General features: G+C 38.2%; 2 protein-coding genes across 2 annotated transcripts in view; one reads left to right on the top strand and one right to left on the bottom strand.

Annotated features, from left to right (window-relative positions):
• Positions 1–7,293, bottom strand: part of LOC103459978 (semaphorin-4E-like) — a 14,510-nt gene extending 7,217 nt beyond the window's left edge. Inside the window, exon 1 of the mRNA XM_008401933.1 lies at positions 7,123–7,293. Coding sequence (XP_008400155.1) covers positions 7,123–7,293 — 171 coding nt within the window. The remainder of the gene's footprint in view (positions 1–7,122) is intronic.
• A 1,364-nt stretch (positions 7,294–8,657) lies between these two features.
• LOC103459977 (semaphorin-4E-like) overlaps positions 8,658–23,410 on the top strand; it is a 29,188-nt gene continuing 14,435 nt past the window's right edge. The window contains exons 1-12 of the mRNA XM_017303032.1: positions 8,658–8,741; positions 9,573–9,650; positions 11,364–11,463; positions 11,839–11,984; positions 12,569–12,631; positions 12,715–12,810; positions 13,256–13,355; positions 14,263–14,373; positions 14,467–14,615; positions 15,161–15,336; positions 21,417–21,567; positions 21,649–21,871. Coding sequence (XP_017158521.1) covers positions 9,624–9,650; positions 11,364–11,463; positions 11,839–11,984; positions 12,569–12,631; positions 12,715–12,810; positions 13,256–13,355; positions 14,263–14,373; positions 14,467–14,615; positions 15,161–15,336; positions 21,417–21,567; positions 21,649–21,871 — 1,342 coding nt within the window. The 5' untranslated portion in view covers positions 8,658–8,741; positions 9,573–9,623. The remainder of the gene's footprint in view (positions 8,742–9,572; positions 9,651–11,363; positions 11,464–11,838; positions 11,985–12,568; positions 12,632–12,714; positions 12,811–13,255; positions 13,356–14,262; positions 14,374–14,466; positions 14,616–15,160; positions 15,337–21,416; positions 21,568–21,648; positions 21,872–23,410) is intronic.

Raw genomic sequence — 23,410 nt, 5'->3', positions numbered from 1 at the left:
TATTAATATCATCTCTTACCTCAGGTAAAGTGAAACAGTTAGCAACAGTTATAAAGATGTCATTAAGTGTCATTACAGTGTAAAGTGCTATATTAACATAGTCATTAATGTTAAGTCTTACCTCAAGTGAAGTGGAAAACACTGGACTACTTATAACTACCATCATAGCTGTAGAACAAACCATTTGTACATTAGAATAAAACTAAGGATTATTTGTTCTTCAATCAAAGGGTTTAACTTCTGGTCAGTATATTGTAACTCTGAAATACTGTTGGAAAAACTAAAACAGAAWTACTTATTGAGCATTTAAAATTATTTCCACCTAGATACTCTGGCTCATGGCTTAAGAAGTTTATTAATAAAAAATAGATTAAACCCCAGTTTTTAGTTGTCTAAAACATAACTTATTAACTCAACTGCTGGATGTTGATTCCTGCTCCCCCTTCCCCGCTTATCTGTCTCCTCACACCCCACTTCACCTGGAGAAAATAGTAAGACAAAAATGACTTACCTAATTTTCTTGGGGAATATTTCAGCTGCTTCTTTCTCTTTGGTCAAACCGGATCTTCTTTCTCTGGTGGCTGGTCCTCATTGTCATCCTCCACACTGGTAGCATGTCTTCATTAGCCAACTTTGCCCCCCCCCCACCACGTGTCCTCAGGCTAACATGGGTCTTCATGTGGCTAAAGTTGCCAAAGCAAAGAACACAAGCACTGTCACATCAGCCAAGTTGCTAAATAATGCAGATAAAGGATACCTTTGACTAACATATTAGCTTTTAATTAGCTAGATTAAAATTGGAGGGAAAAAACAATTTGCCTGCCTTTAAAATCTGTTTAATATTAAGGGCTAACGTTACAGTAATGAAGTTTAAGAACTTAGCTAACATTAACTTATAGCAAGGTAGGATTGGCTTGAATTGCTCATAGACAGCATCTTCATGCTACACTCGTATTATTTTCATATTTTTAATGCACTTCTTTGTRCTAGTTTGTCACTCTGAGTCACAATGAAACACAAGAGTTTGTGTTTGCAACATGACAAAATATGGAAAGGTCGACAGGGTGTGAATACTTTTGCAGTGGTCTGGACATTTCAGTGCTGCTGCAGAGACACCTCACCTGAGAAGAAAACGCTCCGGCGGGGATTCAGGCTTTGGGCTGATCCTTCGCTCATAATGATCAGGACATAAAGGAGTGCTACCTGGCTCTTCATCATGACCTCAGACAGGAAGTWAAGAAAAAACACATTTCTATGACAGTTGTTATGGAAACAGCAGTTTATTTCCTGGTTAATAATTAGATGTCACAACTTCAGATAGTTATAAGATCTCAGCTAAAGCTTCACAGAAACATTATGGGTTCATAAATTATGAAATATCAATCCTTAGCATCTGCAAGTGATATACAGCTTAATTTAATGCACTTCACTGTAACGCATGCACGTCATGCTTTGCATGCTTTTATCATTCATCATCAGGAGGAGCAAAGACACCACAATCATCTCAGCAGTTGATTGAAATTTGGGAAATTAATGAATTATTCACAAAATGTTTCTCATATCAGAACATTTTTTGTTTTTTGCTTAGTTAAGCTGTTTATGTTTAGAAATAAAAAAAATAAATGTTCCGGTGAACTGCTAGGTAACCACTCCCCTCTGCCACTCCCCTTTGTTGAACCTTTCTGCAGCTCCTCTCTGCCTGTTAGTGAGGAGAACAAGGTGGACTCAATCTTCAATCTCCTAGCAATCAGAGTGCAGCTACTTTTGGTGTGACTGACCTGTCACTCCTGTTTGAGAGCATGAGAAGCAAACAGTGCTGGTAGCATGCAAATTCAGAACTGTGTAAAAGTTTCTACAAACTGTGAAAGACATCCGGTAAGCCTCACAAKGCTGCTGCTCTTTGCTGAATTTCATTGGAGCAGCAAATGAACTCTGATTGATTGTTGCATCAAATTGTTTAATCTTATTGAAGTGAAGCTAGTAAGTTAAAAATAAAAAATACACTTGGTGTTTATTGGTTGAAGTAGAAAGAAAAACGAAAGAAATGTTGGTCAGAATGTTTGTGAAAATATTTAACAAAATGTTGATAAATGCTAATTTATTTCTTGCCGTTGAATTTTACTATAAAATATTTGCTATTTATTATTCTTTTGAAATAATTGGTTTAAAGGGGTAGACATCTGATTATTCACAATGTATTTATCTTGTTAATTCATCCATTCAGAATGTAATGGATGTGTTTCTGTTTCTTTTGAGGTTTTTCACCTATGGGCTATGGACTATGTGCTATGTGCCATGTGCTATATGGACCATCATACAAAAAATAAAGATGAGTCAACTAAATTAAAGGCTCGTTGAGTGAAATCCAGTTCAGACTTCACAGTAGAAACTATCCCTTTCAAGTGGGGAATTGCACCACAGCAAACCAAACCTGAAAAACTTGACAATAAAAGTTTTAAACATATGTGTTTAATAAATGCATTTTCAAATACATTTAAATAGTTTATTTTTCTAAAATAAAACAATATGTGATTGCTTACCTTTTATGGGTGGTTATGTAGAGGCAACTTACTTCTGATAACTCAAAGGAACCAAAACATGTTTATTTTTTAAAAAATTCCAGTGTTTAAAGGTGAATAACTTCCTTAACAGAAAGTTCTTCATTAACTGAACATATTAAGAGTGCATCTCCTAAAGTACTATTAATTCAATTCAACTCAATTAAAAAATACTTTATTAATCCCAAATCAAAATTAAATGTTGTAACTCATTAATTTGGATTCTTCAAAGAGTTATTGAAGATTGTGATGATCTTGGCAGGAAAGAGCTCCTGCAGCGATTTGTACTGCACTGAACCTGAAGAAGCCTCTGACAGAAGATGCTCTGCCTTCCCAAGGCATGAAGAGGAAGGTCAGGGTTATCCTTAATTGTTTTGATCCTATGAAGAGTCATTTTTTTCATAATCATATTTGGAGTGGTAGTACTACAGTGTACTCTTTTCTTTTCTTGAATGATATTTTTGGTGGGGCTGCACAGTGSCGCAGTTGGTAGAGCTGTTGCCTTGCAGCAAGAAGGTTCTGGGTTCGATTCCCRGCCTGGGGTCTCTCTGCATGGAGTTTGCATGTTCTCCCTGTGCATGCATGGGTTCTCTCCGGGTACTCCGGTTTCCTCCCACAGTCCAAAAACATGACTGTCAGGTTAATTGGCCTCTCCAAATTGCCCCTAGGTGTGAGTGTGTGTGTGCATGGTTGTGTGTCCTGTGTGTCTCTGTGTTGCCCTGCGACAGACTGGCGACCTGTCCAGGGTGACCCCGCCTCTCGCCCGAAACGTTGGCTGGAGATGGGCACCAGCACCCCTCCCGACCCCACTGAGGGAAAAAGGGTGCAAGAAAATGGATGGATGGATATTTTTGGTGACCCTGGTCACTACAATTAACTTCACCAACTGAAAAATTACCTTGTTTTGACCAAAAATGGACCAGACAGAGCTACACTTCTGGTAATYGGAAGGTTTTCTAAAAAATGTGTTTTGCATATGCTTATCCTGCAGTACTTTATGGAGATAAAGAGCTATTATTGGACATTGTCATACGAAGTACTTTACCTTATTCTTTTTATTTATTATGCATCACTGTACAACATATGCAGATACATAGAAACAGTACATTTTAGAAAAACAAAAGCAGTACTGTAGATTAATGAATTAAGATGTATGACTGTCTGTGTGCATTTTCCCTGCATTTATCATGTTTGGGCATAGCATTAGTTTGGATGTGCAGATTAATCCTCTAAGTCTTTGAATTTTTGTGCAGAGAAGTTGGTAAATTCACTGCGGCAGCGTAAGAGTGGAGTTCAGGTGGTTCAGTCCCAGGAGGGTTTGTGAGCCTGTTGTACATAAAGCTCGAGCACTGCTAACATTTGTGCTTCTGATTTCCACAAAGAACATTTCCCCAACATGTTTTAGTGTTTGAGTGATAATTTTGCACTCTTTCTTTGTAGATTTCAAAATAAATATGAAGTAAAATTTTAACACCATTTCCGTTCAGCCCTACGACAAAGATTTCTTTCACATTGTCTGATTTGGGCATTTCTCCACAGAGACTTGTTCCTACCAGGCAAAACCTTCACTGTAATGGGAGCAATAAAATCAATGCCATCTTAAATTTTAGAATGGAAGTTATCCACCACCTCATCTACAAAGTTGCAGCATAGAAATGAGGCGGAAGAGTTCATAAATAAAGGTTTTTGCTAAGTGAGTCAACGGATAAAGTGCTTTCAAAGATAACAGAGAAATAAAAGGTATTTATAAAAGGTAAAGGTAATTTTAATTGTATAGCACATTTTCAGCAACAAGGTAACACAAAGTGCTTTACAAGAATTAAAAGGAAATGCAAACAAACAAACAAACCAAAGGAAAGAGCAAAAGAAGAAAAAGCTAATGATGTTGATCTAAAGTAAATAAACTAGATTCCTCCTGTTCAGGGTTGGTAGATCAGTATCAGTAAGTATCCTCTGGTCTAATCCCTGTTCTGGTTTGGAAGAACAGGAGTCTAAAATGTAGCTGCTAAGGTAGTTATTCTGGGTTCCAAGTTCGAATCCCTGTTCTGGGTTGCTAAATAAGAGTAAGTTTTCTCTGGACTTTCTAAGTACGCTCTAAATTTGTAAAAGTAATGAGTACTCCACGGTTACTGAGTAATAATAAAAACTAAATGTTCCTGTTCGTTCCAATTCCTTTTCTGCGTTGCAATAATGGGAGTCTCTCTGCATAATAATCTAAATAATCTCCCTATTAAATATTGGTCTAAATAGTGAGTACTCTACAGTTCCTAAAGAATGAGCTAAAGAGTGCCTTTTCTGGGTTAAAAGTGAGCACTCCACAGTTTCTAAAAAAATAAAAAAGGAAAGGACACATTAGGACAACATTCAGACAAATCAAAGACACGAGTGAAGGCGGTGACGTCACAGGGCCATGAAACCAGGTTGCTCAGCCTCTCGGCAGAAGACTGATAAGATGTTTTCTAGGAATGTCCTTGGGAACGGTCAGCTCCACAGCTGCATGGATAACAGGAGGAGGTGAGCTGGGAAGGAGTGCTATGCTTACATATCTTCAAGAAGATTGGAAATATGCAGCCCTTCCAAGGCAACACAGGGAAAGCCAATTCAGATACAGAATGTCTTAGGTTGGATAGATTATAAATTTCAAACTTTCCGTGTCTAAACTAGATACTTCCTGTTCAGGGTTGGTAGTGTCTCCGATACATCTCGTTTCACAATTATCCAAATTCGTTTGGTCATTCCACTGAAACAAAACTAGCAAGGTGTACAGAAAATGGATAGATGAATATTACTTTTTCTTCCATGCATCCCTTTTAATTCTGAGGGTAAAATGAGAAAACAACGCAAAACTCTAATACCTTAGTGATCCATGGTTTTACATACATTTTATTGCAATAAACTAAATTCTTCCTACACAGTAAAATGTCTTTTTAATATGAAAAGTCAAATATCCAATTGGGTGCCATTTGTAACGTTACGTTTGTAACGGCAATAATATGGGTTAGTAAGTTCGTCATAAGAGAAAATAAATAGCTTCATTTTACAAAGTCATAGCTTCAAACTAAATATTTATCTAAATATATTTAGTTTGAAAATATTTAGTTTGGAGCTAAATATTTATCCTAATAACTATATAGCTTCAATCTAAAGTTCAGTTTAACACACCTGGATTAAATAATGGTTCAAGGCCCAAGAACACCACTGACATGTTGAAAAGGTTGTTACCACCACGGACAGAACTAAAGTATGCAGGATGCCTGGCCTCGAGGGCACCACTGCTCTAAATATTTAGCTAACAAGTTAAATATTTGTCTTCAACCTAAAGTTTTAGCTTCAAAATAAATATTTTCACAATAATTATATTTATCTCTGAGCTAACTAATTGTGTACATTTCACATTTAGCTTTCTCTGAGCTAAAAATAGTTTGGAGTTAAATATTCAGCTTGGTCACTAAATTTTACTGTCCAGTTTTGAGCTAAATATGTAAATAGCAGCTAAATATCAAGTTGGTAAACTAAATATTTATCTTGCTAATGTCTTGAACGTTATCCTATTCAAAGACAAGACACTAAAAAAATCAGAAACAACAAAATGCATATTGTCATTGTATTTATTCAAAAGGCTAAACAGCGATTTGAAGGCTCTCAGACTGAAGACAAGCTTACAGAGTGAAAACAAGTTTCTTATATCTTCTCCAGCATGACAGTTTCACTTGCTTTTTTTACGTCAGCAACATATTCAAAGTGAAAACACGCCTCTGCAGAAGTCTGATTACACTTCTTTCCATAAAAACAAAGTTCCTTTTTTCTAAGTCAAAACCGCAATATTCACACCTCAAAGGTCAAGTTTAAAGTTTTACCACAACACTAAATGTTTAGTGGGAAACTATATTTATTAATGAATAATAAATATCAAGGTGAAAATATGACTGAAAAATGAACCCCCATTTTCTTACAATAGGACAAATAACCCAAATTAATAGTTAATTTTTAACAACACCCTACAATATCCCTAAGTATTGTGTGTACTGTCCAGGTTCACCACCATAGGTATCAAACTAAATATTAAGCCCGGAGATAAATATTTGGCTATGTAGCTATACTTATTTGTGTATATTTAAATATGTAGTTTGTAAACTAAATATTTAGCTGGCGTAGAGYTAATCATGTTTGGAACTAGTCTGCATCCTAACACACTAGTAGGTACTAGTTTAGGTACTACTTAGTTAGCTTTCTAACAAATAATTTAGCTTTAATTAAGTATTTAGTTACCAAACTAAATATTTTGGTTAAAAGCTACATATTTACTCACAGCTAACTAAATATGTAAGTTACAAACGATTTAACTTGCTAATTACATATTTGGAAACYGTGATATTTAATGATGAATGAATAACATGACTGGAAAATTAATCCTCATTTTTTCCTCCTATGACAGGTTAAATTACCCACATTATTGAATCAAGTTTGTTACCATGTAACTGTCAAAACGTCACCACATAGTATCTCTTTACATTTCATTTTGTGTACTTTCATTAAAGTTTCACCACCCAAGCMCAGTTCCTACCTCGCTGGTCTTCTTGGTGATGTCATCCAAACTGAGCGTGATGACCTTTCCTCTGGCTCCGATGAAGAGCAGACCGATGTCTTCTCTSACCAGCATGGARCTCAAACYGYTMAAGTCAGGCTCCTTAAACASCTTCAGKTTAACATCTGAKGGAAAGAAYCCAACCGGCATCCTCAGGTTACTTTTGAAATCAGCATTTTCATGATATTTAGCTCAGTGTGATTGATGTGACTGTATGCCATCCTTAATGTTTTTGACATTGACACAAACGTGGACTGCATGCTTACAAAACCATAACATTAAAGACTGGCAACAGTCTTCTATGTTACATATAAGAACTACTGATTAAGCAGGGCAACACCACTTAGAGTGAAATAACGTACATTATGAAATAATGTGCATTATTTCACACTGCAGTATCGGACCATGCCTCGTCATAGCCAATCTTCAATCAATCTTTTGTTTATAAGATAATATAAACAGATGATGGTGCCATCTGCTTTCCAGCTGTGCTCTACCCACCTCTGCCCCTTCTTCACCTCTATGCTCCTCCCTCCTTCAGGCTTCCATCCGTTCTAAGACCTCCACCACCAGGGAAAGGGAAGAAGACCTCTCATTGCAAAATGCTTGTCCAAGCTCATCMCAATTCACAGCACAATGTCTTTTGCCGGTGTCTGATCACCACAGGACTTTAATCGTTTCATGTCAATACAACTTTTTAATTGCAGTTTTTTCTTGTGTGTGAATCTCTCTAGGTTGTATTAACTGCTGCTGCAGAGACGCCTCACCTGAGAGGAAAACCCTCCAGTGGAGTTTCAAGCTTTGGGCTGATCCTTCACTCATAATGACCAGAACATAAAAGAGCACTACCTGACTCTTCATCATGACCTAAGACAGGAAATGAAAAATAAACATGATTTCTTAGACAGTTGTTATAGAAACAGCAGTTTATTTTTTGTTGTATTAAGATGATCTAGCTATCAGATAGTCTAGCTTCAGTTGAGGTCCTGAAACGTCTCAGAAACATTATGGATTCATACATTATGAAATGAGTCTCATTTAAATTATTTTTTTTTCATTCAGGTCTTTCAATTAGCATCTATAAGTGATTTACAGCTCAGCTTAAAGCACTTTACCATAAAAGACGCCACTATAATGCATCCTGAAACACAAGTCATGCTTTTACCGTGACATACATATTTTATACCACAAGGGGGAGCAAAGACACCAAAATCATCTCTGCAAGAAATTGAAATGTGGGAAACTAATATTTGATTCTCAAAAAGTTTCTCAAGTCAGAACGATTTTTTATAAACAAATATGTTTATCTTTACAAATGTACATTATTTAAAAAACATTAAAAAGTGCATTATCAAATACGGTTGATTAAGACTTTCAAAATKTGATTGCTTACCTGTTATTGGTGGTTATGTAGAGGCAATTTACTTATGAAAACTAAGGGAAACCAAAACATGTTTATTTAAAAAAAAACATTCCAATATTTAGTGGTTGATACAGTTGATACAGAACTTTTGGTTCAGAACCAGAACTTTGTTGCAGTTCCTGTTTTCAAAAATGTTATCAGAAGTAAATTGCCTATACATGACCATACATCACAGGTAAGCAATCACATCTTGTTTTATTTAAAAAAATGTAATGTCTAAATCGACCATTTTTGATAATGCACTTCGTAAACATATTTATGTTTTCAGTGATGTAATACTTTATTTACAAACAAACAGCTTAAATCCAAACAGAAATCTAAGGCTGCATTTACACTGCAGCCTGAAGTGACCCAATTTCGATTTTTTTGACGTAATGCAACGTGTATCCGATCTTTTCATGACAGTCTGAACAGCACAGGTCAGATTATTTTCAAATGCGACTCGGGCCACTTAGATATCCGACACRTATCCGATTCAGACGCGACCTAACGTTGATGTCGCATTCATCCTACCTGAACGCCAGTGATACTCAACAAACGMCACTATAATGCAYCCTGATACACAAGTGGGAAGAATAACAACAAACATGGCGGACTATAATGAGGATCAAGTTGTTGATATGCTGCAGATGTGTAAGCTAAGCTCCACCGTTAGCCTCCATATTTACTTCCACAAACACTGAGCACTTTTCATAGCGGTTGGCAGAACACTGAGAACGCTGACACTATAGCGCCCTCTGCTCCGCATGCGGGACACTTCCAGGTTGTTACCCATTCAGACTGCGGAACACATACAGGTCGCATATGTTTAGAGGTGTGAACAGCCATGACAAAAACAATCCGATTTGACAAAAAATCGGAATTGGGTCATTTCAAGCTGCAGCCAAAAAGTGTTCTATGAGAAACGTTTTGTGAATGATTTATTAGGCTGTGTTTACACTGCAGCTTAAAGTGACCCAATTCCATTTTTTTGCCTAATGATCTGTATCTGATCTTTTCTTCGCAGTCTGAACAGCACAAGTTGCTTGTATACCCGATACATATTTGATGTTTTCAAATGCTCTCTACTGCGGGACACTTTCAGGTAGATTGCAGTTCACACTGGAGATCACATACAGGTCGCATATATTTGGAAGTATGAACGATCATGCCAAAAAAATCTGATTCGATAAAATATTGGAATTACTTCTGGCTGCAGTGTGAACGCAGCATCAGATTCCCATATTTCAATCTTCTGTAGAGATGATTGTGATGTCTTTGCTCCCCTTGTGGTATAAAACGTGAATGTGATGATAAAAGCATGCAGAACATGAATTATATGTTTATGGTAAAGTGTATTGATCTAAGTTGAAGAGCACTTACAGATGCTRCAGTGGGAAACTCTGATATTTATTAATGAATAAGTAACAAGGTGAAAATATGACTTTGAAAATTGAACCCGCATTTTTTTCTTTCAATAGGACAAATAACCCAAATTATTAGTTAATTTTTAATTAACTCTAATAATAACACTATTGTAATAATGAAACTTCTCATTGAAGAGGTCGGAGGTCACATGTGGGGTACCCCAAGGTTCAATCCTAGGACCCCTCTGATTCAATATCTATGTGCTCCTACACAGATGATACATAGCTCTACATTATGATGTCACCAGGTGACCTTTGACCCCAATCACTGAACAGATGCTGAGAACAGATAAATGTGAGGATGTGTCAAAACTTTCTGAACAGAGACAAAACTGAAGTTATTATCTTTGGACTTAAAGAGGAGCGATCTAAAGTTATTAAGGTTAGAACTAAAATACATAGAAACTAGAGATCAGGCTGACCTCTGACCTCAAAGCCACATGAAGCCGGTTCCACAGTGGACCTTCTAGCAGCTGCAGAACGTTTCAGGCCCAGAGGACGAAAGTCTCCGACCAGAGAGACTCATCCAGGATTTAGTGGCTTTGATTCCTGCAGCAGGTCAGACTGACAAACCAGAAGCTGCAGCTGGAGACCTGAGTAGAACCAGGAGGGTGGAGACGCCACCTGGTTCTAGAAAACCCAGTTCTACACCACCTGGTTCTATACCACCTAGTTCTACACCACCTAGTTATACACCACCCAGATCTACACCAACCAGTTCTACACCACCCGATTCTACACCACCTGGTTCTACACCACTTAGCTCTACACCACCTAGTTCTGCACCACCCAGATCTACACCACCCAGTTCTACACCACCCAGTTCTACAGTCCTTCACTGAGAGTAGAGACTTCAAACTAGTTTATAAATCACTGAACAGATTAAAGATCTGCTGCTGCTGCATCAACCTGCTGGTTCTGCTCTGCATCCAGAACCAGAACCAAACATGATAAAGCAGCATTCAGCTTCTATGCACCATAAATCTGGATCAAACTTAAAGAAAACTGCAAAACAGCTGAAACACTGACTTCCTTTAAATCAATGCTAAAAGCCCAAATGGTTAGAGCTGCTTTTGAATCGTAATAATTGGAACATTGACCAACTTATTTAATGTGCATTTGCTTGATGAGCTTAATGGCATTTGACAAAATGTAATGTTTGTTTTAATTGATGTTTTTTATGATGGAAAGGTCTTTGAACTCCCTTGTTGATGAAATGTCCTACACAAATAAACTTGACCTGATTTAATAGAAACTCCAAACTTATGACTATGTTTCTGTGAAGCTACATCTGACAGAATCTGTGATGTCGAATTATAAGACAGGAAATAAACTGCTGTTTCCATAACAACTGTTATAGAAATKTGCTTTTTCTTTACTTCCTGTCTGAGGTCATGATGAAGAGCCAGGTAGCACTCCTTTATGTTCTGATCATTGTGAGTGAAGGATCAGCCCAAAGCCTGAATCCCCGCCGGAGCGTTTTCTTCTCAGGTGAGGCGTCTCTGCAGCAGCACTGAAATGTCCAGACCACTGCAGAAGTATTCACACCCTGTCGACTAAGGTAGTTTCTAAACCCAGAAGTTTCCTAATTAATAAACAGAGTCCACGAGTGTCAATGTCACATCAGGCTGCAGTGTGAACGCACCCTAAGGGGTGTTGCCCTGCTTAATCAGTAGTTCTTATGTAACATAGAAGACTGTTGCCAGTCTTTAATGTTATGGTTTTGTAAGCATGCAGTCCACGTTTGTGTCAATRTCAAAAACATTAAGGATGGCATASAGTMACATCAATCACACTGAGCTAAATATCATGAAAATGCTGATTTCAAAAGTAACCTGAGGATGCCGGTTGGATTCTTTCCATCAGATGTTAACCTGAAGCTGTTTAAGGAGCCTGACTTKARCGGTTTGAGYTCCATGCTGGTGAGAGAAGACATCGGTCTGCTCTTCATCGGAGCCAGAGGAAAGGTCATCACGCTCAGTTTGGATGACATCACCAAGAAGACCAGCGAGGTAGGAACTGGGCTTGGGTGGAACTGGGTGGTGAACCTGGACAGTACACACAATACTTAGGGATATTGTAGGGTGCTGTTGGTAAAGTAATGCGTTATTAATCCTGTTACAACAGAAAAAAATCATGCAAACACTTAAAAATTATGCAAGTGATACAATAACAAACACCTTAGTGACAGCTACCACATCAATTAACTGTGAATATCTCCATCATWCTTCATAGTTATAGAAAAAAACATTTAAATTCCTAATAGAGGATGAAATGCTGACTATTTCCTGATATTTATATAGGTTTTTCATAGGAGGCTTTATAGGGTCAAAATTGATATCTCGATACCAGCTTCAGGGATTTTGGAGTTGCTCATTCACTGCTACCAATAAGCTAAATGCACTGTAATGGCAACACTTTTAAGGGGGCAGGTTTATGTGCTTTCCAGCCACATAGTAACATTTTATAGCACAATTAAGTAATTATGTACTTCAGTTGTTTTAAAAATGTATATATTTCAAACATGACTTAAAAAAATTAGACTTCACAACTTAATAGAGCAAACAAATTAACCTCGTGGTGTGTTTTGTTTCAGACTGAATGGATGGTGACGTCTGGAGAAAAATCTGAGTGTATAGTTAAAGGCAAGAGAATAGAGGTACATTGCAGCACATTAACACGAGGAAATATGTGAATGAACTTAAAATGTTCTGTTTGGAGAAATAGCTGTTCTTCTAACAGGAATGTGAAAACTACATCACAACACTGCATACTCTGAATGATGGCAGAATCTTCACGTGTGGAACCCGTGCATTCAAACCTCTCTGCACACACCTGGTACGTTCCACTCATAACTAAGGCCCCATCGACACAAAAGCAAAAATGTTTTGTCATTTAGACAGTGGATCCACACATATTTAGTGTCTTGGGAAACCAGAAACAATTATTTTTGAAATCATACTTACTTACACCCTTTGTGGTGTAAGTAACACAGGACACACATTGCTCTTAATTAATTACAAAAATATACAGTGCTTGTTTACATGTACGCAAGACTTAAGGCTGGAGTTGCGACACCAGAACCATTAGCTGGGACGATGCGCTGGGCTTTTATTGTGTTGGCAGAATTTTGTTTATTGTAATAAAATAATGGCATTAACGGTATAGAGATATTAAAGTGTTGCACTGGTTTTCTGATTCAATCGTCAGAATTAAAGCAGATGCATGGAAAAATAAGTAGCATCATTTCTAAATAATTCTAAATTATTTAATGTTTCTTCAGTTGTTCGAAGGAGGAAATGTCACCATGGAAACCAGAACTCAGGAAGGCAGGGGGAGAGCTCCCTTTAGTCCCCATGAACACTTTGCCACAATGATGGATGGTTGGTGCAACACTTTCTCTCATGTCTCTCAGTGTTTAGCTCAGGATCTTAATGTTTCCTTACCTGGAAGTTCTTGATCAAACAGCAGGTGTGCATCAATAAACTTCATCATATGAAATGTTTAGTTGTTCTACATCTTCATAGTCGTACATTTGTTCTGACCTGCATAAAACATCAACCAGTGAACTTGCACTCCTCCTATTTCTCTGAGATCTCGCTCTCTTCTCGATGCTTTAGAAAGTTAGTACTATTTGGACTATGAGCTGCAGGATTGTAACCAGATCAAAAACAGAGGAAACAGGAGCAAGAGACAAAACAAATGGAGTTGATCAGATACTCAAAGCAACTTTTAAACTTAAAATTGTAAGGCTGTTAATTAAATCACCACACGTTTATCATCCTTGTGATAAACTATGGGATATTGTTTGTAAAGTTAAACAGAAAGTAAGAGATAATTTGGTAAAAACATCAATAAATGGGAGTACATTTTTCAGTCATTTTCAGTTTTAGCAAGTAGCTCAAAGTCTCCACAGATGTTGTGCATAAGAGATGTAAAGTTTACTTTCAAGCAAATGCCTCCCAAAGAAATCGTAAATTTTTCTGCCAGCACCCACTGCTGTCCTCTGAATGCCCCCTGACGTTTTAGGTTTTAAACTTTTTAATCAGCTGCTAAAAAGTCTATTTGAGTTTAATTCTTTTCCTCTCAACCTGACTTTGACAAACAGAGGACTTCCTCACCACTTCCAGTTCAAGACAAAGGCAGATTATCGTGTCACTGTTATCAGTTTTTACTCTGGTACTAAACAGCTGCAGTTCATTGTTTCAGTAGATCCGACCCATGCTGAAGGAATGTTTTTGTAATGATCGGTTTCAGAAAATGTAAAACTTTTTCCTCTTCTCACAACAGAAAACACATTATATTCGGCTGGTTCTGTAGACTTCATGGGAAAAAGAAAGATTTTCCTGAAAACCGGACAAAATTATCTCTCTACTGAAGAAAAAATATCTTGGTTCAATGGTAAGGTAACTGCTCGACCCTGTTAAAGGTTCCTTTACTTCAAATTCTATCCTGTAAAACATAACCCCATAATTTTAAATGTTATGAACTCAGACCCCATCATGATTTCCATATACGTTGCTGAAATCAGCAAAAGTTCAGAGAACAAAGACGATGACAATTTGTTCGTGTTCTTCACTGAGACTGCTGTGGAGGAACGACGCAGCAACCTGCGTTTGTCGAGAATTGCACGAGTGTGTAAAGTAAGTTTTTTTAAACATATTTCTTAAAATTGTCACCATGTCATGACAGTATGTATGAGAAGGATAAGCTGTGAAAAGATGGATCTCCTCCACCTCTTTTCTGTGCTACTATTGTTATCTGAAGAAATGAACCTCTCCTGAGCCATCCAGAYGCAAAACAACCAATTGGAGCCTGGAGGAAGGTCTTAGCGTTGCCAATCATCCTCATTCACATGCTCATCATCTATCCCCATGCTAACTAGCTCATGGGCAAGCAGTACACACCTAGCACTGCTAGCTGCAGCACAGCAGAGAGCAAGGAGAGAGGGTGGGGTTTGCAGCACCACACAGAGGGGTGACTGAAAGCGCTAAGACCCTCTTCCTGGCTCTGAGTAGCTGTTTCGAGTTAGCAATGGGAGCATTGGCAGAAGGTGGAGATTGTTTTTTTTTAAGCTCCATCCTTAAAAGAAAGGGTGCAGCAGCTCATTCAAGATACAGATCTGTAAAAATATTTTTATAAAAATTACATACTGCAGCTTTAATGTGTGACGTTTGTGTTGATTCAGAGTGACTTGGGAGGCTCCTCAGTTTTGGACAAAAAATGGACTTCTTTCCTGAAAGCCCGTYTGGACTGCCCGTTTGGAGACACAGGTTCACTTTCTCTGGTGCAGGACGTCTTTCTCCTCAAAGATGAAAATAATGCGACAGAGAACCTCTTCTACGCAACATTCACCTCTAGCCCGTAAGTTATGTTCCAAGGTGCGGAGTTCAGAATTTTTTAACCTCGTCATATGTAGCTTTGTACAGCGATAAAAATAAATTTATTCCGATTGTTCAGTTGCCACAAAGATAGAGTAAAAGACTGCCGTCGATTCTGAGGCATTTGCAGAAAATTTGCCTAATCAAGGATTTTTCTGTAGAGCGCATCTGAAATATTTTAAAGAAAATTAAACCTATGAAGCTGAAGTACCTGGGAGCAATGCTACTAGAGAGAGTCTGGACTCTTGGTTACATAGAAACAACTGCTTCCTGGTGGCATGGTCAACAAGGACCAAACGGCTTCCATCATTTCTTCTGCTGCCATTACTAAAACTAAAAAACATATTTGAAAGTACAAAGAGTGTACATACTCAGTGATAAAAATTATATTGTTTCTATTAGTTTCTTATAAAACATGTTCAGAAAAACAGTCATTATTTAAATCATGAAGTTGTGTGGAAAAACTAAGAATAACCCCTCAATGTGCACAGGTGCAGAGGAATCTCCTTTGGCAGCAGCAACCCTATTATGATGAGGGTTTCCACCAGACAACTTGCTAAGTCCGGTGGTTGGGATAATAAGGGGGTCCACCATGTTTTTGTATTAAAAGATGTTAAGTAGACATGAAGTGTAAAAATATTACTGGGTAATTATATGTTACGGAAAAACATCACCAGTGAAACGATATCAAAACCCATAACTAGTCTTAAAAACTAATTAAAAAATGCAATTAAAATGAACATCAATAATTTGCACTTCTGTTTAATCCAAACTAAGCCAGCGGCTTCATCGGGCCCTCAGGGCTTCAGGGGCCATAAATGCTGATATCTTAACACAGATACTGTAACATTTATTTATTGAGATAATCAATGTTGCTGAATTTGATTTAATGGTTTAACACGATGGGCAGTGAGTTGAGATGGAAATGCTGAACATAATTCTGTCCACAAAGATAAATAATTCTCAATGCGCAAATGGCTGCAAACAGACACGCAACTGCAAGTTATTCCTGCGGTTGAGCTAGAGCTGCGCAACCAAAGCTAATGCGGTTCGTTTTAAACTCTTATCTTGATGTAGAGTTCTCCAAAGAAAAATAACTACACACACTGGGTTGATGCAATACAGGTCAGCCTGTGTCCAGTTCGAGTGACAGGAGGCGCGCGGAATCCGCGCTGAGGAAAATTTAATAAAGCAGCAGAAGCACGAGGTAAYGTGCAGAGAACAGAGACGCTTGCACTCCGGCTTAAAAATGTATCAAAAAATAAATAAAAATTAAGCGCCTCTCCTCCCAATTATTACCTTTTCTGAAATTAAAATCAAGTGTTATACTGCAGACCCCGAATTGTATGGTTTCCAAAAGCCAGTCAGTAAAGAGTCATGTAACATTCTACCTCCGTATTTCAGCTTCCTGAGCTACATTTTCTTTCACACATTTTAGATATTTTTCACCATAAAACATACCAATGTGAACATTTTCCACACATGTGTTGGAGTTTTGTTCCACAGAAAAATCTGTGAAAACTGAACCCAAATTATTCACCTTCCATCACCAAGTTTGGCAATTGTTTCGGGCCTTTGTGCTGACATGTAATTTCCAGAAGTATGGTTCTCCACACATCTCTACTCTGGTCTCATCTGTCCACAGGACATTGTCCCCAAAGTCTTGACTTTCATTCAGATACAACTTTCCTAATCTAGAGAGAAGAGACTTTCTCTTGTCTCTCCATACTTAATAGGTCTTTTTCTAATTATCCTGTCATGAACTATAACCCTCCCCTACTAAGACCCGAGATTGAAATCCAGCTTTACCCTAATTTCTTTGGGTATTCTAGGCTCAGACCTTTAGATTCGCTTTCTGGAAAAGTCACTCCAGGGAAGATTAACAACTTATTTAAATGTTTTCCACTTGGGAATAGCTAATCCATATCATGCCTGCAACAGATAGGATGAGGGGAGATCTCTAAAGATCACTTTCAGAAGTTAAAGGTAGGTTTCTGTATAAACTGGGCAAGCTCTGACACCCTTTATTCTGATCTCACAGCTTCCACAGTGCTCCAGGGTTAATATTCATCAGCTTTATGAAAGATACAAATGGGTCCATACAAAGATAATTTAAGAAAATTTAAAAAGAAACAATCACATAAAAAGATAATAATCACATATACAAGTCACTGATTTACAGAAAGGCTAGACGGCCAGTGATTCCATATTCTGGACTTAAACCTAACTGAGCTCTGTGAAATATCTGTTAGTATCTGGATGATGTTTGTAGAAACACGTAAACTCCACATAAACCTGTACAGAAGGTTTTGCACGACAGCATGAAAAGTGGAGACACCAACAAATAACTGACTAGCACTGGTCCATCTCGGCATCCTAAGTAGCATCCTCTTTCCGTCATTGTATGCCACTTTGAGTTTCTGTAAACTGCTTTGTTTCTACTGTCTCCATAAGTGAACAGCATACAGAGGAGTGCAGTATGCTTTAAAAAGAGCTACTTTCACTGAGAGAACACATCCAGCATGTTGGCTTGTGCATCTGTAAATGTCCATATCATCAATCAGATCATCAGTCATATAATGTCCCAAATATTTGACAGCAGTACACACTTAACTGGTTAAGGTGTGTACTGCTGTCAAGAACAACACCAGATAAGTAGAAGTCAGGAAGTACCAACTTCTGATTCTTCTTGGTTCTTATAATCATAATGTTACTTTTCGATGCATTGTACATAATGTCATGCTCCTGACCATATTGTGAACAGGTCCCCAATAATTGTTGAAAACCAGCACTAAATCATCAGCATACATCAGCTGGTTAATTATGGCCCCACCAACAACACACTCTGTCCCACAGTGCTGTAGCCACTTTGATAAATCATCCATATATACATTAAAAAGAAGTGGAGACAAAATCCTTCCCTGTCTATCCACATTCGTTATTTTAAAAGGAGCTGACACACAATTACCCCATCTTGTGTATATTAACTGATGCGTGAACCAAAAGGACAAAATTGTAACAATAGATCTGGGAATCCCTCTATTGTGTAGCTTATAAAATAACTTTTCATGATTAACCCGATCAAAAGCCTTAGAGGCATCAATAAAACAAAAATTGTACAGTTATTACAGTTTGTTATACAAATCTAAAATTTCTTTCAAAGCAAAGACACACATATCTGTGCCATGGTGTGATTTAACACCAAACTGGCTATCCTAAGTAAGGAGAAAATGTTCTATCTTACATAATATAATCCTCTCCAGAACCTTGGATAGTACATTGGCTAAAGCTATGGGCCGATAATTATCCCTGTTATTTATTTTGCCAGCTTTATCATTTATTAGCAGGTAAATATAACAGGTAAAATGCAATGGACTAAAAACCCAGTAAAACACAGAGAAAACAGAGTTTTCTGCTTTAACATTTGAAGTGCTCTGCAGACATCTCATCCACACCACAGGCCTTATTGTTATTTAGGATCATGACTGCATTATAAATTTGTTGAAATAAAACTTCACGTCTTCATTGTGAGTAATACTGTTCGCCTTAAGCGGGGAGCTTTTAACACAGTTAAATAGTTCATAATAATGCTTCTGCCACATCTGAGTAATTTCCTCTTGTCCATTTACGCCATCCATATTAGTTCCCAGGCCTGTTTTYTAATTATTCATATTCTTTATTTCCTTTCAGAAATCATGTGTGCAGTTGTTTTGCATTTTTCTTGCAGACAAATTAGATCTAATTGTATTCTCATTTCTTTTAATAAAACACAGGGCATATTTAAAATTCGGATTTGCCCATATCTTATACCCAAACAGAAGACCATCTTCTGTCAACCCCTGCCTTAAAGGTCCACCTGGCCTTAGCATGAAGCTCCTGCTCATTCCATCTTGGATTTGCTTTGTGCAGCTTAGTCTTACACAATGCCCTACTGGAGACATGAAGAGACTTCACAATAATTTCATATAAGTTGCACAACTCTACAACATGTAGCGGGTCTTTACAGGTAATATCACAACATGCTACAGCATCCTATGGCAACTCAATATTACTCAGCAAAGTGTCAGAGTGAGCTAAATATACATCCAGATCCTTCTCAGTCAAATTAGATCAGTCTAGTTTTCCAACACTGAGACTATTGTAAGCAGACTGAACAGCAGGTAGATTACCAATATTTACAGATATAGAAAGAGGGATATGATCAGAAGTAGAGAGCTCATAATTAATTCTCATTGATTCTATGGACTGGTGAGTATCAGCTGTACTAATGCAGTGATCTGGAAATGGGGTTGTACCCCATGTTTCACTAACACATGTGAAGCTGTCATCAGGTAGAAACACCTTACTAGATAAAACCAGACCATTATCAAGGCAGAACTGCATCAAGTGATTTGCAAATATAGAACTTTTCTCAGAAATATCTGCATTCATGTCGTCCATAATTAAAAAACAAGTGGAAGCATTTTCCTGGATGACAGACATTACATAAGATAGCCTATGAAGATATTCATCTTCATTCCTGTGACATTCATAAGGTGTGTGTATATTGAGAATGATGACCTTCTGCTCACATCACTAAACTCAATTCCAGTGGCCCAGTCAACTTTTAATCTGACCACCTTAACCAGCTGATCATACTTTTTAAGCCATAAGATAGCAACACCACCAGGTATTTTACCATAAACTATTCCATCACTCAAATCAATGGTAGATTTGCCCACATCATAGAAATCTTTATGCAGGAAATTAAGTCCTTCCAAGTCTTGCTTCAGTAGAAAAGTCTCTTGAACACACATCACAGTTCACCAAGAGAGTATTTACAGTTAAACGGCGCAAATTATCCGATTCATTAGTCCCAACAGGTAATCCTCGCACATTGTAAGAAACGATATTAATACTCATTTAATAATATTGACTCGAGAGTTCAACAGCTCTCCGGCCAAGCGTCAGACACAGTAGGCACCAAATGCTGCTGAGGCTCACTAGTACACCCATCTTTGGATTCTCTGGACCTACGGGCCTCGTAAAACGACAAACAAAAACGCCAGCTGGCCGCAACTGTGGGTCATACATGTCCATCACGTCTTCACATTCAACAGTGACATAAAACGAGCAAAACCTTTTCTGAGTGGAATCGATTTTGCGACATGTCACCGGCTTCCCCAGTTTATCTGCCAGATAAGAGCGTATGGTGTCAGTGTCAAGATTAGGTGCAAATCATGACACAAAAACACTCACCACCCTAGTTTTGACCACTGGGATGTTATCCGTGCTGGTGCCAGTTATTGTCATCTTCTGGCTCCTGGGCTTTACAGCTTTGTTTTGATCTTTCCAAGGCTTTCCTATCCCTTTCTTTACCACTTTGGTCAAGGGGAGGATTTCGGCAGGTCCTCCAACAGCTGGACTTCCCACTGGTGAGCAGAAGTCCTTAGCTCCTGTGATGCTTCCTCATAATGCGCTCGTACTACCCTGGTCCAGTGCGCTTGACCAGGCGAGTCACACTTCTCAACTGCAGTCATTCAGCGATCCAAAATTGTCGCTACTGCTTCCAGGTTCTCAATCACAGTGGATTGAGTTTCCAAGATCTTCCTTAAGCGAGACACCTCCAGGCTCACATGCTCCATTCTACTGAGTAGGGTAGAGGCATCCATGTTCCCAAAACCAACTGGTGGAAGTACATCCAGATAGTGCGAAATAAATCTTGGAACGTTTTCACCACACTCGTTAAGCACCCTGAGGCAATCCTGTTAACATCCTTGAGGACTTTTGTGTTTGATGCAACCAATCGAGGTTGGGTATAATTCAAACAATTGGTGCTTTGACTCCTCAATCCACTCAGAGGAGAAATTGTTTGAGGCTAATAAAACAATTTCATCCTGAGACAAAGTTCTTATTTTTGTAACAATGAAGCTCAGGAAATCATCCTTCACTATCACTTTCCCATCAAAAGTTTAAAAATGTACATTTCGCATTTTATTTGAGAAACTGTTCCAGTACGTGACATTCCCCCATATCACTAAAAAATTGTTTCTGAACTGGAATTAACAAGACCTCAATTCACAGGGAGCCATCTAGTTCCTGCAGTCAGTCCGCTGTCTGTGCCTACAAGGTGTCAGACATCCAGCAAGTTTTCAGGGGGAAGCTTYTGGATGAGATAATTCCTGGAGGTTGGGTGAAGGACAAGGGAAAAGAGAGCTTCGCCTACCCTCGTTCAGTAAGCACCAAACCTAAACTGATATGAAATAGTAGTAATGAAAATGATCCACCTCACATAATCTCTGATCTGTATTGTCAGTGTATTAATGATGAAATGCGAGCCAAAGGTGTGAAGACCTCTTTAGACATCTCAGAAAAAGCCCTTCGGTTTGCGATGAACCACCCTCTGATGGAGAGAGCGGTGAGCCCGATCACTGGGAGGCCCCTGCTGGTCCGGTCTGCAGCCCAGTTCTCCAGAATCATTGTTGACAAAGTAACCTCTCTGGATGGACAGCAGCATAACATCATGCTTATTAGCAACAGTAAGTAACTGGATCATATATGATGACTTCATATATCTTGGTGTTGTTGGCAGGATCAGACTGGAGAATGGCTGTACTGGTAAATGCAAAACTGTTATAATCAGTTTCACTGTGAAAATAACAGAACTCTTTGGTGTTTCATTCATTACATTATATTGGTTAATTTAGTCAGTCATTGAGAAAAAAGTGGTTAATTTTTTAATGCAATCTTTTCATTATGTTATTCATTAATTTTTAACTGCAACAGTTCCAAATTAAATATTTAATTCACAACCTAAATATTCTCTYATTCACAACAGTGTTTTTCAACGACTGTTCCGCGGCACACTAGTGTGAGTGATTGTGAGTGATTGTCAGTTGTCATGGAAATTATTCAATTTCACCTACGGTACCATATTTTCCGGACTATAAGCTGCTACTTCTTTCCTAAGCTTCGAACCATGTGGATTGTAGACCGGTGTAGCTTTTCTGTGGATTTTTCTTCAACCACCAGGGGCTCTCTAGCAGGAAGTGAATCATTAGAAGTCAATATTGTAAATCAAAGAAGAACGGGCAAATTTTCATTTAGAACAACCACATGCTAGCAGCAGGCACGACAGAGAAATGTTATCAAACTCATATCATGCAGCTTCTAAGTTGAGGGCTGTCGATCTGGTACTACAGGAGGGAAACAGAGCCGCTGCACTTAAGCTCGGTGTGAACGAAACCATGGTTCGGCTTTGGAGACGGAGTGCTGCGACCTTAATATGTGCAGCAGATTTATTAGGACGCAGCCCTCTGCTGGGTCCTTATGGAAAACTGAGAACAGCTTCCAGTTTTCTTTGTTTTTTTTTATTGAAGGTGCTGCCCTGTGACAGACTGGCAACCTGTCCAGGGTGTACCCCGCCTCTTGCCGGGAACGTCAGTTGGAGATAGRCACCAGCACCTCCTGACCCCACTAAGGGACAAGGGTGTAAAGAAAATGGATGGATTGAAGGTGCTAGTATGGTGCACTCTATAGTCCGAAAAATATGGTAAATGGTTTTAAAAGATTTTTTGAAAATGAATTATCTGCAAATAATATCATCTTCGAGTGTCATTGCTCTAGTAGTGACTAGCGGAGTAATCATGTAATTTTCTTACCAATAGATGGCAGTAGGTACACAGCATTTTACATTACAAGAAGATAATTAGTGATGCATGAATGTTACAGGTAGCGGTGAGAGCATCGTATCTAGCAAGACAGTGATGGAAAAGACAGTGAAGCTCAGCAGTAGTTGGAAAGAACATGGGTCCATTTCCCACAACATATCTGTGTGAAGTGAGCTTCTCAAGTCTGGCTACTATAAAAACTAAAAAACAGAGAAACAGAGTTGTTGAGGAAGAGCTTTGTCTTTCTTCAATTTCTGCCAGGAAATCAGCTGTTTTCATCCAAACATGTACAGGTTTTACACTAGGTGGGTAAAATATACAGATATTGACATTTTGTACATGCAACTCTTCATATTGTAACAGTGAATATGAAGTGAAATGTTTCCCAAATATTATTGCTTCTTTCAG

This window comes from Poecilia reticulata, unplaced genomic scaffold (assembly GCF_000633615.1).
Source record: "Poecilia reticulata strain Guanapo unplaced genomic scaffold, Guppy_female_1.0+MT scaffold_145, whole genome shotgun sequence".
NCBI lineage: Eukaryota > Metazoa > Chordata > Actinopteri > Cyprinodontiformes > Poeciliidae > Poecilia > Poecilia reticulata.
The sequence above is the reverse complement of the archived record's forward strand: the minus strand, read 5'-3'. Positions and strand labels throughout refer to the sequence as shown.